The following is a 16292-nucleotide window of genomic DNA, read 5'->3' as shown; positions in this document are numbered from 1 at the left end:
TTATTTTTAGTCATTCTGATAGATGTGTAGTGACATCTCACTGTGGTTTTAATTTGTGTTTCCCTGGTGGCTAATCATGTTCATCTTTTCATGTGCCCATTTGCCATCTGTGCTGTATCCTCTTGGGTAAAATCTTCACGTCATTTGCCCATTTTATAACTGGACTGTTTTTTACCACTGAGTTTTGAGACTTCTTTCTATATTCTAGATAGTTGTTCTTTGTTGGATATGTGCTTTGCAAGTATTTTCTCCCACATTGTAACTTGTCTTTTCATCTCTTGGTGTCTCTCAGAGCAAAAGTTTTAAATTTCGATGAAGTCCAATTTATCCATTTTTTCCTCTCTAAGTCATGGTTTTGGTGTCAAGAACTCTTTGTCTAACTCTAGATACCAAAGAATTTGTCCTTTTTTTTTTTTTACTAAAAGTTTTATAGTTTTGCGTTTTAAGTTGAAACCTGTGATCTGTTTTGTGTTTATTTTCATGTAAAGTTTGAGGCTTAAGCCAAGGTTCATTCTTTTGCCTGTGGTGGTCCAATTCCTCCAGCATCATTTGCTGGAAATGCTATGCTTCCTCCATTGAATTGGTTTCGCATCTTTGTCAAAAATCAGTTAGGCATGTTTGTGTATGTCTATTTCTGGATTCTCTATTCTTTTCCATTGATCAATGTGTCTATCCCTCCTCCAACACCATAGTTCTGATTACTATGGAATAAATCTTGAATATAGGTAGACCCTTTCCTTCAATTTTATTCTTTTTTCAAAATTGTTTTAGCTATTCTAATTCTTTGTCTTTCCATATAAATTTTAGAATAATCTTGTCTATATCTACAAACAAATCTTTCTGGGATTTTCATAGGAATTGTGTTAGAGCCATATATTAATTTGAGGAGAATTGACATCTTTACTACGTTGAGTTTTCCAATCCATGAACACCTGGGTATGTATCTCCATTTATTTAAATTTTCATTGATTTTTTTCATGAATGTTTTATAATTTTCAGCATATATGTCCTGCACATATTTTGTTAGATTTACATTTAAGCATTTCATTCTCTGAGTGATTGTACATGGTATTGTGTTTTTAATTTTGGTGTTCACATGTGCATTGCTAGCATACAGAAATACAGTTGACTTTTGTATGTTCATCTTGTATTCTATGACCTTGTTCAACTGACTTACTATTTCTAGGTGTTTTATATTTTATTTCTTTTTGGTAGATTCGTTGGAATTTTCTATGTAGAGAATCATGTTGCCTGTGAATAGGGACAGTTTTATTTCATATTTCCAGTCTGTATCCTTTCATTTCCCTTTTTTGCCTTATTGCACTGATTATAACTTCTAGCACTATATTGAATAAGAGTGGTGAGGGCGGGCAGGCTCGCTTTGTTCTGGGTCTTGGGGGAAAGCATTTCATCTTTCAACATTAAGTATGAATTAGCTGCAGGGTTTTTTTGGGTTTTCTTGGTAGATGATCTTTATCAAGTTGAGGAAATTCCCCTCTCTATTTTTCTGAGACTTTTTTTTTTGTAATATGAATGGGTATTGAATTTTGTCAAATATTTTTTTCTGTATCAATTGAATTGTTTGTGTGATTTTTCTTCTTTAGCTTATTAATATGGTGGATTACGTTGATGTACTGTCAAGTATTGAACCAGTCTTGCATCCCTGAAATTAACCCCATTTGGTCATGGTTTACAATTCTTTATATACGTCGCTCAATTCTATTTGCTAAGATTTTATTAGGGATTTAAAAATCTACCTTCATGAGAGATATTTGCCTGTAGGTTTCTCTTTCAGTACTGTTTTGTTTGGTTTTGATATTAGAGTAATACTAGCTTCATAAAATGAATTTGGAAGTCTTCCTTCCTCTTCTGTTTTTCTAGAAGAGATTATGTAACAGAGTTAATTCTTTCAGTGTTTGGTGGGATTCTTCAGTGAAAACATCTGGGCCAAAAGATTGCTGTTGGGGGAGCATTAAAATTACAAAATTGTTTTCCTTAATAGTTGTGGGGCTAATCGATTTCTCCATCGAACCTGAATGAGATCCTTGCTGGGTAGAATAATCTTGGTTGTTGGTTCTTCCCTTTCATCACTTTATATATGTCATGCCACTCCCTTCTTGCTTATAGAGTTTCTGCTGAGAAATCAGCTGTTAACCTTATGGGAGTTCCCTTGTACGTTATTTGTCGTTTTCTATACCCTCTTGGAGCCAAGCCTCCTTCCCCAGGTAGTCCCATTTCCCCACATTATGCACCCTGCCCCAGCAGATAAGCCCCTCCCCCATCAGAAACCCTTAACCTGCCTGTGCTTCGAAGCCAGCCAGGCCCTCTTCTCAGCCGGGCTCTCTTTGTCCGTTTATACCTGCCTCCCCAGCTACCTATGCCCCCTTCCCTGGCCAAGGCTAGCTCCCCAGCCTGGTTCCCTTCCCCTCCTAGGCAGGCTTCCCCTATACCCACCTAGACCCTCACCCCAGCGGAGTCACATTCCCAGCCAGTATCCTCTTTTGCAGCAACCCTACCCAGGCCCCTGCCCCAGCTTGTTACCCACCCACCGCCACCAGCCCGTGCCCAGGCTCCCGGACCCAACTTGGTTTTCCTTCCCCAGCCTATGTCCCCTTGCCCAGCCAGGCCCCTTTCCCCAGCCAGAGCCTCTTCCTCAGCCTATGCCTCCTTCTTTGGATTGGCCCCCTTTCTAAACCAGCCATCTTACCAGCCTGTGTCCAACTCTCCAGCCTCTAGCCACTTGTCTGGAAGTTTTCCCACCCTGGGCCACAGCCCAGCCTCTTTACCATCCTATGCTGCCAGCCTCCCCTCCCCAGGCAGGCCTCAACCCCAGCCTGTCTTATTCCCCATGCAGGACCCTTCTGCTCGCAGGTCCCTCACCCAGCCAGGGCCTGTTCCCCGACCTGAGACCCTGTTGACAGCCTCCTTAGCCAGGCTACCCTTCCCCGGGCAAAGCCCCTTTGCAACCCTTTGTTCCCTTGCCCTCACGGGACCCCTTCTCCAGAAAAGGCCTCCTTCTGACAGCCAGGTGCTTGTGCCCAGCCTTTTCCCTTTTCAGCTGGACCACTTTTCCAAGGAGTTCCCCCTTCACTGGCCTTTCATAGCCAGTGCCTCCTTCCCTGGCCACGCAGCCTCCTCTCTCAGCTCTCCATCACCAGTAAAGTCTCCTCCCCAACCATGTGATGTTTCCCTGGCAGCACACCTTCACTCACACATGCCCCCAGCTGGGAACTCTTTCCCAGCCAGACTCCTCCCCACAGCCAGGTTCTCTTCACCCAGGGACCTAACAGCCTCTCCCCCAGTCTAAGCTCATTTTCCCAGGCGGGCCTCCTTCCCAGTAAGGTACCTTTCCTCAACCGGTATACCTCTTCCTCAACCAAAGCCCTTCCCTAGCTTATTCCCCCTCCTCAGCCAGACCTTCTCCCCATCCCTAGCCTGTGGCCCCAGCTAGGTCCCTTTCCTCAACCACGTGCCCTCCCTCAGCCAGGACACACGCCTTCGTTCCCAGGCAGGATCCCTGCCCTAGCAGGCCCTCTCCACCTGCTAATGCCCCTCTTCCAGCCAGGTCCATCAACCCACCTATTATCCCATGCCCAGCCTATGTCGGTCTCAGCATTCGTACGTCTCCCGCCACCAGGTTCCTTTCCTAGCCTGTGCCTCCCTCCCAGGCCCCATTCCCCTGCCAGAGCCCCTCCCCGGGCAGGCCACCTTTCCCTGCCAGGATATTTTCACCCCCCAATCTCCCCCAGCCCAGCCAGTCTCCCATCCTCAGCTTGTGCCACCCTATCAAGTCTGTGCTCCTTTTCCAAGACAGGCCCCTTCCCACATCCAGGCCCCTTCCCCAGCCTCACCCTCTTCCCCAGCTTAAGCCTACTTTCCCAGCCAGATCTCTTTCCCTGCTCAGGTGCCATTCCCCAGGCTTTTCCCCCTTGAACAGTCAAGGATTCCTTTCTCATCCTTTGCCTCCTAACTCAACTAAGCCTCTTTCCCTTGACCAGCCAAGTCCTCCTTCCATAGGCAGCCCGCACTCCATGATCCCCTTCCTAGCCTGGCCTCCTTCTTCACCCTGTGCCCCAGTCCACACAGGTGTCCTTACCTAGCCGTCTCCCCTTCTTCTGCCTGTTCCCCTTTCCCCTGCCACGTCCCATTCATCCCCCTAGATTGACCCCTTCCCCAGTTTTCACCCTTTTTCCCAGCCAGGCCCCCTTCTACAGATTATGCCTCCCTTCCTGGCCTATTCTTCCTTCCCCAGCCAGCATTCTCATCCCTATAAAAGGCTCTCTTCTCACAATGCATCCAAATACCTAGTTTTCTCAGGGACTTCCTCTTCTCAGCCAGCTGGCTATCTGAAAATGTATGTGATGCACACATTTACACAGTGAGCTATCTGGCAGGATTTCTATATTTGTATTTTGAAAACAGATTACCCCCCCCACCCCCTGCCTTCAAGAAAAAAAAAACAGTGGCACTTCTTTTCCTCCTGCAACTAGCCCTGGACTGGCAAGTTTTTGAAAGTGAGAATTCTTTTTCATGCATAGCAATGAGAACATCCTTAACTGAAGCCATTTCATGATGTTTGCACTGAGTGAAACATCAAGTCAGGATAGCTTCAACTATCTTGTTACTCCCTAAATCCTTCCCTGGGAGATATTCCACTCCAGGCCACCATCAAGACTGCAGGCCCATTCCTCCTTCCAAAAGCCTCATCTGTCACTGTGTCCTCCCCCTTCACTCCTGCTCCCTAACCCTCCAGGATTCCTTTGCTGAAGTCGATCCTGGGATACAAACTCTATATGAACTAAGTCAGCTATACAAAAATGGAAAACCGGGTATTTTTTTAAACTGCTTTTATTCTTTAAACAAACTACGGTTCCCCTTTTCCCCTTTGTATATTTCATTTTAGAACATTTGGTGTGTACAAAGAATTTTTAAATGAATTTAAGTAATCTCACTGAAATATAGGATCTAAAGGTTAAATTTTTTAAATTGTTTACTGCAAATCATTTCACTTTTACATTTTTTGGCAAATTCAAGGTATCAACAAGTCTCAAATATCAACAAAAGTTTATTGCTCACTTTTTTTTTGCTTCATACCAGTTGCAGATATAACAAAATGAATCAACTACTTTAATACTTTTTAAAATCTCTCTTTAAATACTTTTTATCTCTAAGAATTAAGGAAAACGACTAAGTTCAGATCTTTCACATTCATACCAGTTGTAGATAGAACAAAGTGGACCAACTGCTTGAACAACGTTATACCCTTTTATGTCTGAGAATAAAGGAAACTTAGTAGTTGATGTCACCCCTCACGGCAAGTTAAACTACCTATCAGTTTGCCTCTTCTTAGTTCACATCAGTTGCAGATATAATGAAATGAATCAACTACTTGAATAAAGTCATGTCCTTTCTTATATTTAATAAAGGAAATTAAATTGAGATCTTTCACATCTTAGAGCAAGCCTTATCTAGCCTATCAGTTTAGGTAAATGTACTTTCTACATTTAACGCTTACATTTAACTTCTAAAGTTAACAAACATTATTTAGAATTCAGGAAACATCTAAACAATTGTAATTAATTTGCAACCATACAAGGTTTTATGAAAAAACAAAATAAAATACTAGGGCTTCCCTGGTGGCTCAGTGGTTAAGAATCCCGGGGACACAGGTTCAAGCCCTGGTCAGCGAAGACCCCACCCCACATGCCGCGGGGCAACTAAGCCTGTGAGCCACAGCTACTCAGCCTGCGCTCTGGAGCCTGCAAGCCACAACTACTAAGCCCACACACCATAACTACTGGAACCCGCGCGCCTAGAGCCCCCACACTGCAAGGAAGACCCAGTGCAGCCAAAAAAAAAAAAAAGAAAAAAACTAGAGGAGGTCTTGTTTGTAACTTGAGACGTCTCCTGAGTAGCCCTGTTGAAGTGGAAAGCAAAACCCCCAAACAGCCCACAATACATTTTTTTCCCCAAAGAACTAAGCAAAAGGCATTCCCAAATCATTTCATTCACATCAACTCCAACTTTAAGTAATGAATACATTCACGGGGCAACCGGAAGATTCTGAGCTAAACTGATTTTTTTCCCCAAGTGAAGAACGCATCAAACCAAGTTGCCATTTTTTGAACCCCAAAGTTACTTGCAACGTGACCAGTTCTCATGGGTGCGGGCGCAGAGACCCTTCAGGGCAAGAAAGGTGAGAACTTGGCAAACTCACTCCGCTAGGGTAGCACGGTACAGATCTCTTCCTGGTCACCGGCCTCCGGTCCCCCTACCCCGTGAAAGAAGCAACCCAGGGACGATCGAGGAGGATAGAAGAGCGAGGGAGGAAGAAGGGGGGGCGGGGGAGGAGAGAGGGGTGAGCTCTAAGTAAAATGAATAAACAAAACCTTGAGAAAACCGAAGGAAAAAAGCGGAGCCTGCTGAGGAGACGCGGCGGCGGCAGATTCGGCTCCAACGGCGGCCGCCACGGCGATGGCGGCAGCGGGCCTAGATGAGACGCCGGGCCACGCTCCCGCCGGAGCCGGTGTCGAGTGGCTTCACCGAGTTGTAGTGCTCCGCGCTGCTGTAGGAGTACTGCTTGCAGACCAGGGTGAGCGGCTTCTTGGTGTACTCCTCTCCGATGACGACGGCGGGCGAGTTGGCCTGGATCACCTCGATGGGGGTCTGCAGGACGTGCGACAGGGCCCTCAGCTCGAGCTGGCTTCCACACGACGCGCTGAACACGATGTCGTCGCAGTAGCTCAAGAAGTCGTCGCGGCTGCAGGCGTCGCCGGTTTCGGGGTTGCTGAAGAAGGGCAGGAAGTCGTCGACATGCTGCCGCATGTACTCGGCGGTGCGCCTCCGCAGGCTCCCCACGGTCACGGAGAACACCAGCTGGTCTTGGATGGCGCGGTACATGCAGTGGTCGTCGGCCGGGATATCCTTCACCTCCAGATGCTTGGCCCGCAGGATGGCGCCGAGCTTCATTTCCTCGTCATGGCGCAAGCTGGCCAGATGCTCCCTCTCAGCCTTGTCCATCCAATCCTGGCTTTCTCTATTGAAGGCCTCCTTTCTTTTGTGCTTTCTCTGTGCCCTCCAGAGGTGAGGAGGCTTGTTCTCGAGATCCAGCTTGGCCAGATCTTCAGTGACAGAATCGAGGCTGCTGTTATCAGGGAAACTCTCCTGGAACTTCTCCAGCTCCTGCTGGTGCTTCTGCTCCATCTCGGCCTCGAGGCGAGCCACATCGAGGAGCAACTGCTTTCTTCTCTGCTTGTCGCTCTTGGGGATCGAGCTCTTCATGCCCTGAATGTGGGCCTGCAGCTCTGTCTTCTCGCGGCTGTGGCGTCGTAACATCCGCTGATGCTCACTCTGTGAATCTCCCATGATGTTTAAGGGCGGGCGAGAATCGAAGTTTGGTGGCTGAAGTACCGCTACACTTCACGTGAACAGTCTGACCACCGAACTGCCTAGAGCTCCTCAGCCTCCCCTGGCGGCTGTACTCTGTTCCCCTCACCCGCCGTTGCCCTCACTCTATTAACGGACCTCTCTGCCATTGGCCGCTGTCTCTCCGCGGCTACGCCTCCTAAACACTCCTGGCACTAGGATTGGCTGTTGGGAGACCCTACCTATGCTCCCATTAGACCACGTGGCAATACGTGCTTCCGGTTTCAGCGGGGTTCCTGTCCCGGATGTACAATCCCACCTTTGTGCGTTATGTGCAGCAACTGAGCTTGTGGAGGTTTTCGTGGACTCTGAACTGCGTACTTCACTTCCTAGCCTGAACACAATGCAGACACTGGTCCTGCTTGAGAATCACATGACAAATACTGTTACACCAGCTGAATGTGCTCTGACACTGGACTTGTCATTGTTCCCAGTGTTCAGGAGGTAATGTGGCTCTCTCCAGTTCTTTAGCTGCCTTGACTGATGAACCCTTAATTTTTTTTGTGTGTGTGTGTGTGGTACGCGGGCCCCTCACTGTCGTGGCCTCCCCCGTTGCGGAGCACAGGCTCCGGACGCGCAGGCTCAGTGGCAATGGCCCACGGGCCCAGCCGCTCCGCGGCACGTGGGATCTTCCCGGACCGGGGCACGAACCCGTGTCCCCTGCATCGGCAGGCGGACTCTCAACCACTGTGCCACCAGGGAAGCCCTGAACCCTTAATTTTGTGTATCAGAACAAAGATATTTCCTTATGTACCTGGGAACACAGAATCCTTTCAGTTTAGGTCTCAAATCCACCCTGTCCCATCTCAGTGTGAGAAAGCAACAACCTGAAAGTTCACTACAGCTGAGCAGACTTCGTCTTGTGCCAACAGAATGCACCTACCCTAAACTCCCCTTCTCCTGGGTTCCCAGCTTCCAAAATGGGCTCCCATGAAGCACGGCAGTTGACCTTCATCAAGCCACTTCCTTCTGATTATTTTGAATCTCTAAAAGTTCTAAAAAATAAAATAAAATAAAGTAAAATAAAATCCCTAAGCTCTTTCAAACATGCTCTCATCCTGCCCCACTCTGCTCATCTGTATCTTGAACTCCCAAACGGGAAGGCTCTTGAGACAACCTCCTCCTTGTTACAAAGGAGGAAAGTGGACATTTGTCCAAGTTTTTACATATATCAAAACTTCAGTCGTTTTTATTGCTACATAGTATTCCATGATATGGATGTACTGTAGTTCATTTAACCATTCACCTGTTGAAGGACCTCTGGGTTATTTCCAGTTTGGGGTTGTTACAATCCCTGCTATAAACACCCATATACAGGTTTTTTGTGTGAGCACAGGGCTTCATTTCTCTGGGAAAAAATGCCCAGGAGTGCAATTTCTGGGTCATATTATAAGTGTATGTTTAGTTTTTTAAGAAGCTATTTTCCAGAGTGATTGTACCATTGTGCATTCTCACCAGCAGTGTATGCGGAATCCAGTTTCTCTGCATCCTCACCAGCATTTGGTGTTGTCATAATTTTTTATTTTTAGTCATTCTGATAGATGTGTAGTGACATCTCACTGTGGTTTTAATTTGTGTTTCCCTGGTGGCTAATCATGTTCATCTTTTCATGTGCCCATTTGCCATCTGTGCTGTATCCTCTTGGGTAAAATCTTCACGTCATTTGCCCATTTTATAACTGGACTGTTTTTTACCACTGAGTTTTGAGACTTCTTTCTATATTCTAGATACTTGTTCTTTGTTGGATATGTGCTTTGCAAGTATTTTCTCCCACATTGTAACTTGTCTTTTCATCTCTTGGTGTCTCTCAGAGCAAAAGTTTTAAATTTCGATGAAGTCCAATTTATCCATTTTTTCCTCTCTAAGTCATGGTTTTGGTGTCAAGAACTCTTTGTCTAACTCTAGATACCAAAGAATTTGTCCTTTTTTTTTTTTTTACTAAAAGTTTTATAGTTTTGCGTTTTAAGTTGAAACCTGTGATCTGTTTTGTGTTTATTTTCATGTAAAGTTTGAGGCTTAAGCCAAGGTTCATTCTTTTGCCTGTGGTGGTCCAATTCCTCCAGCATCATTTGCTGGAAATGCTATGCTTCCTCCATTGAATTGGTTTCGCATCTTTGTCAAAAATCAGTTAGGCATGTTTGTGTATGTCTATTTCTGGATTCTCTGTTCTTTCCCATTGATCAATGTGTCTATCCCTCCTCCAACACCATAGTCTTGATTACTATGGAATAAATCTTGAATATAGGTAGACCCTTTCCTTCAATTTTATTCTTTTTTCAAAATTGTTTTAGCTATTCTAATTCTTTGTCTTTCCATATAAATTTTAGAATAATCTTGTCTATATCTACAAACAAATCTTTCTGGGATTTTCATAGGAATTGTGTTAGAGCCATATATTAATTTGAGGAGAATTGACATCTTTACTACGTTGAGTTTTCCAATCCATGAACACCTGGGTATGTATCTCCATTTATTTAAATTTTCATTGATTTTTTTCATGAATGTTTTATAATTTTCAGCATATATGTCCTGCACATATTTTGTTAGATTTACATTTAAGCATTTCATTCTCTGAGTGATTGTACATGGTATTGTGTTTTTAATTTTGGTGTTCACATGTGCATTGCTAGCATACAGAAATACAGTTGACTTTTGTATGTTCATCTTGTATTCTATGACCTTGTTCAACTGACTTACTATTTCTAGGTGTTTTATATTTTATTTCTTTTTGGTAGATTCGTTGGAATTTTCTATGTAGAGAATCATGTTGCCTGTGAATAGGGACAGTTTTATTTCATATTTCCAGTCTGTATCCTTTCATTTCCCTTTTTTGCCTTATTGCACTGATTATAACTTCTAGCACTATATTGAATAAGAGTGGTGAGGGCGGGCAGGCTCGCTTTGTTCTGGGTCTTGGGGGAAAGCATTTCATCTTTCAACATTAAGTATGAATTAGCTGCAGGGTTTTCTTGGGTTTTCTTGGTAGATGATCTTTATCAAGTTGAGGAAATTCCCTCTCTATTTTTCTGAGACTTTTTTTTTGTAATATGAATGGGTATTGAATTTTGTCAAATATTTTTTTCTGTATCAATTGAATTGTTTGTGTGATTTTTCTTCTTTAGCTTATTAATATGGTGGATTACGTTGATGTACTGTCAAGTATTGAACCAGTCTTGCATCCCTGAAATTAACCCCATTTGGTCATGGTTTACAATTCTTTATATACGTCGCTCAATTCTATTTGCTAAGATTTTATTAGGGATTTAAAAATCTACCTTCATGAGAGATATTTGCCTGTAGGTTTCTCTTTCAGTACTGTTTTGTTTGGTTTTGATATTAGGGTAATACTAGCTTCATAAAATGAATTTGGAAGTCTTCCTTCCTCTTCTGTTTTTCTAGAAGAGATTATGTAACAGAGTTAATGCTTTCAGTGTTTGGTGGGATTCTTCAGTGAAAACATCTGGGCCAAAAGATTGCTGTTGGGGGAGCATTAAAATTACAAAATTGTTTTCCTTTATAGTTGTGGGGCTAATCGATTTCTCCATCGAACCTGAATGAGATCCTTGCTGGGTAGAATAATCTTGGTTGTTGGTTCTTCCCTTTCATCACTTTACATATGTCATGCCACTCCCTTCTTGCTTATAGAGTTTCTGCTGAGAAATCAGCTGTTAACCTTATGGGAGTTCCCTTGTACGTTATTTGTCGTTTTTCCCCTGCTGCTTTCAATAATTTTTCTTTGTCTTTAATTTTTGCCAAGTTGATTACTATGTGCCTCGCTTGTTTCTCCTTGTGTTTATCCCTTATGGGAGTCTCTGCAGTTCCTGGACTTGGGTGGTTATTTCCTTTCCCATGTTAAGGAAGTTTTCAAGTATAATCTCTTCAAATATTTTCTTCGGTCCTTTCTCTCTTTTCCTTCTGGGACCCCTATTCACAACATAATGTGAACATTATTGAGCTTAATGTTGTCCCAGAAGTCTCTTAGACTGTCTTCATTTCTTTTCATTCTTTTTTCTTTATTCTGTTCCGTAGCAGTGAATTCCATCTCTGTGTCTTCCAGGTCACTTATCCGTTCTTCTGCCTTAGTTATTCTGCTATTGATTCCTTCTAGTGTAGTTTTCATTTCAGTTATTGTATTGTTTATCTCTGCTTTTTTGTTCTTTAATTTTTCTAGGTCTCTGTTAAACATTTCTTGCATCTTCTCGATCTTTGCCTCTATTCTTTTTCTGAGGTCCTGGATTATCTTCACTATCATTATTCTGAATTCTTTTTCTGGAAGGTTGCCTATTTCCACTTCATTTAGTTGTTTTTCTGGGGTTTTCTCTTGTTCCTTCATCTGGTACATAGCTCTCTGCCTTTTCATCTTGTCTATCTTTCTTTGAATGTGGTTTTTGTTCCACAGGTTGCTGGATTGTAGTTCTTCTTGCTTCTGCTGTCTGCCCTCTGGTGGATGAGGCTATCTAAGAGGCTTGTGCAAGTTTCCTGATGGGAGAGAATGGTGGTGTGTAGAGCTGGCTGTTGCTCTGGTCGGCAGAGCTCAGTAACGTCCACAGCTGAGTTTTTGATAAGGATTAGTTGGCAGGGAGTTCAAGGCTATCTTTTCCAATAAGAAGCATTGGGAATGGTGATAGGTCATCTTGTTGATCAACAGCATATGCTTTGCCCGTTGGTGAGGTGGGAGGGGAAAAGAATTAATGCCTGTCTTGCAGGGGGCTGTGATGATCAAATGTATGTCAGGCACCCAGTTCAGTGTCCGGCTCCGAGGAAGACAGTAATAAATGGAAGTTCCTTTCCTCTACCTTACCCCAGTCCCTACCTCCCAGCTCCTGCCCCCACTCCATTCTCACACATCCTCCCCATTTCATTTCATCACCGCCAGTCCTCCTGCCCTTCATAGGCCAGTAGAGACAGCAGTTTCCATGGTAATCAGCATACTCATTAGTTCAGAGTTTATTGGTCCTTAAGTGTCTGCCTGGACTGGGTTCCTAGCTCACATCAGAGGGAGATTTCCAGTGAGCTCAAGGGCTGCTGAGAAATTGTCAAACACAAGCCATTATATTCAAGTTTTCCTAATTAGAAACAATAGCATACAATGATATTTTGGTGTAAAGAGAGAAGATGTGAGGAAATCATCTCATCTTGGATGCTACAGATGCTCACAGCTCCTATGCATCTGGAGAATCCCCAGCACTCGGAGATGCAGGATTATATCGCTGGGGTATAGGTGTTGGAGTGTGAGTAAGGAGGCCGGGAGATTGAGCAACAGGAAGCCAACCTCACTGAAGGTATTTTGGGTATCTTTCTGAGGATTTGTTCTTTCCTCACCCTCCCACCTGTCCCTTCAGGCTCTAAGGTCATAAGAGTTTCCTGCTCTGTTCATGCTGGGTTTCTATACTGACCCCAGCCTTGTCCTTGACTGTACTCCTATGCTTGAACTGCTTTTCTCATTCGGTCAGCCACCATTTATCAGTCCTACGAGATGCCAGGCACTGTGCTAGGCACTGTGGATATAACCATGAACACAGTAGACAAAGATCCCTAACCTCAAGGAGCTTATAGCCAAGTAGGGGAAGACAGTCAAAAAACAAGGAACTGCAGAAACGTATGGTTTCAAGGTAATGGCTTTTTCTGCAATTTGCCTGGGCAGAAGAAAGGGCTAATTTAGAAATAACAGCCATCTCTTCTTTAAGCTCGTATGTTATTAGGGCAGCATCCTCTGGAACTTATAGGAAAATCAAATGTATAGACTATATAACTACCGCCATCACTACATCGATAGGTTCTGTTCACCGAGTACTTTCTCTCTTGTGTGTGTATTCTTTCCTTTTGGAAACATACCTTGCATGGGAGAGTTTGTACGTGGTTTCAGAATTTTACTGTGATGATGTTTGTCTACTTTGCAGATTTTCATGGCACCTAGCACAGCTGAGTGAAGGCAGCGGGGCAAGGTTTTCCCTGATGAAAATGAAGTGCTCTTTTGAGCATTTCTTACATTTCATTGATTTTCTTAGGTGTCCTTGTATTCTTATAACTAAAAGTACATAGGCATGGCTTAAATACTGGTTGACATTCACCCCATGGTTAAAAATTTTGGCCATCATACGGGAGGGATATTTAAATGGAGGGTTCCAGGAACAAACCCTGTTGATGTGGGAAATATGACAATCTCTTTAAATTCACACTCCACATGCCCTCATAGCATCTTGCCATTATTGCAGTCTAAAGATTAACCTGAGCGTCCTGCATCTCTTCGTGGCTAAGTTTGCAGCCCCAGGAGAGAGAGATACAGCTCTCAGTGCCCGTGAGGTCACGGTGTTCCAAGCTTCTCCATTGTTGGAAGCACCAGAGACCCCAAAGCAGAAGACGAGAGGACGGGTATGTAATTTTAGGGTCATTTTAGGGCAGTACTTTAAAGGATGTTAAAGTGAATCATGTATGTTAGGAAAAATATCTCTTACACAAATATATTTCTTTGTCAAAGGTGTGTATGCGTGTGTGTGAGAGTTGAGTGTATGTGTGCGTGTGCATTGTGTGTGTGTGTGCATGTGTGGATACTGTGTGCATGCACAGTGTGTGAGAGTGTGTGTCTGTGTCCCATCTCGTCATGTTCCTGTTCTCCAGTCACAGCAAGGAGTGTACTGTCCATTGTGTCTCTTTGGGACCAGAACTGCACGTATCTAGCCTTGAATTCAGCTTCCTTCATGAGTCCCTTCTCCCGTCCCTGGCAAGAACTGGAAAACAGGACCTAGTGAGGGGTCAGAAAATTGCAGAGAAATAAAACTGTGCAGAAGGCGGCAATGAGGATGAAAAATCATAATTCCGACTGGAAGAAGAGTAGAACTACTGTTAGCGTCTTGTTTTACTCTTATGAATCTGGATGTATCCCCTATGTAGAGTTTAAGTCAAAACTCCAGACTTAATACTAAAAAGGAAGCATAGTTTGGAAAGATAGTTTTGAAAAAATCAAGGAAAATTCACATAAGTCTTAAGAAAATGGTTTCATTCTGTGATGCATTACTGAGAAATAAAGTTCTTAAATCTGTATAACTGTTATCAGGCAATTTATAGGTGTTTTATCTAGTACTGGGACATAAGAAGAATAACTGGAATAACAGGAATACATTGGCTGGCTTTAAATTAGAGCTTTTTAAGGAGAAAACTGTGACAAGATTGTATGTCCACTCAGTGAGATTTATTTTCTAAGCAAGAACTGTTTGGAAGATTCAGCATAAATATGAAAATCTGTTCCCAAAAGGGCTTGAACCTGCTTGCCCTAAGGCAGTTTTCTTCTCTGAAACAGAAGCATATCCATATAGTCTTTAATGTATATTCTTTATATCTTGTACTTAGAAGGTGATAATTATGCATTGTATATATGATTGTGTGCCTTGCAATAAAATAAGAACTGTACCTAAAATAACAAAACAAAACAAAAAACAAGGAACTGCAGAATGGCATGCAAAATTAAAGCTGAGCTTTGGAACAATCTTGCTCTTGACTAGGGTCCCAGCCCTGTTTCTTCCTTTTTTCCTCCTTATCAATGGTCTATATACTCAGTGTAGCTTCTCCTTCCCCATCTGCTAAGGGATCACATGCGTTCATGTAGGAGAGTGTGAGACTCGTTACTGTCACCAGTGGCATGAGGTTAGATGTAAGGGTGAGTCTTCTGGGAAAAATGGCCATGTGAGCCCCCCAAATCCTGGGGTCCCTTTGGAAATAGGAAAGGTCCCTGTTGCCCACCAGGGCAGAGGAGAGCAGCCATCTCCAGTCCTCTGGCACCTTCCAGCTGAGTCAGTCTTGGCCTTTCCTGCCCCCATCCCTAACGTTCTGTTTTGGTTTCTTGGTCAGCCTCCACCTCCTGATCATTCTTAGTTTGCCAGCTGTGAGAAAGGGAGACTGGAACTTGAACCAGAAAGCCCTGCCCAACAAGCAGAAGAGTTGGATGGGATGGGTGTGGGTGTGAAGTGTGCAGGAAAAACCCCCTAGCATAGTGAGGACACCTTTGAAAGAATTTGACTAAACCATTAAGTGCAGAAGATGGGAGCTACCATGATCTCTGGGTCAGCTGAGAAATTGGAGGTGACCCACGGGCCTCCCTAGGTCACTGAGTGGGGTCTGCTCTCTGGATGTGACAGAAAAAGTCAACTGCTGACCACATGATCCTGGGACTGAGGGTTGCCAAGTTTAGCAAATAAAGACACAAGACACCATTAAATTTGAATTTCAGGTGAACAGTGAATGTTTTAGTATAAGTATGTCCCATGCAATATTTGGGGCATACTTATACTAAAACATTATTCGTTGTTTATGTGAAATTCAGATTTAACTGGCATCCTGTATTCTATCTGGGAACCCTATGAGGGTGGGGTAAAAACTGCTATGTTAGGGAAGGACTAACTTTGTTTTTTTTGTCTGTTTCCAGGGGAGTAGAGTAGGACCAGTGGAGAGCCGGGCCTCGGTCTGAGAGCAGGAAGAAGGATTTCACTGGCAGGGCACTCGATGACAGCCATGAGGAGCCCTCCATGAGTAACTTGGAATTAGAAACCTTGGAGAGTCCTTCCAGCTCTGACAGTCTGTGAGCCTCAGAATCTCTAGGGATTTTAAAAGGATGGGGTGGGGAGATGATGGAGGAGGATAAGACTAAGAATTAGAAGCCCCCAAAGAGCCTTCACCATTTTTCTCTTTGGTGTTAGGATGGTGGGATGCATGCAGATGCATCAGCTGGGCACATGGCTTTCTCTGTGCAGATGGGAAGTCAGAGTTTCTATAATATTCCAAACACTCTTGCTGTCATTGATTCTGCTCTTACGTTTTTGACACCCATTTTCCAAGGTAACACTGCTTGGAGGGAAACCCATCCCAGGGCAGGC

General features: G+C 43.9%; 1 protein-coding gene across 1 annotated transcript; it reads right to left on the bottom strand.

Annotated features, from left to right (window-relative positions):
* Nucleotides 1–6470: 6470 nt before the first annotated feature.
* Nucleotides 6471–7365, bottom strand: OTUD6A (OTU deubiquitinase 6A). The gene has a single exon (XM_004331001.3). The coding sequence runs from the start codon at nt 7363–7365 to the stop codon at nt 6490–6492; it is 876 nt and encodes a 291-aa protein (XP_004331049.3). The 3' UTR covers nt 6471–6489.
* Nucleotides 7366–16292: the final 8927 nt, after the last annotated feature.

Source organism: Tursiops truncatus, chromosome X, assembly GCF_011762595.2.
Source record: "Tursiops truncatus isolate mTurTru1 chromosome X, mTurTru1.mat.Y, whole genome shotgun sequence".
Lineage (NCBI taxonomy): Eukaryota > Metazoa > Chordata > Mammalia > Artiodactyla > Delphinidae > Tursiops > Tursiops truncatus.
Note: the sequence above shows the minus strand (reverse complement) of the source record. Positions and strands in the feature narration are given on the sequence as shown.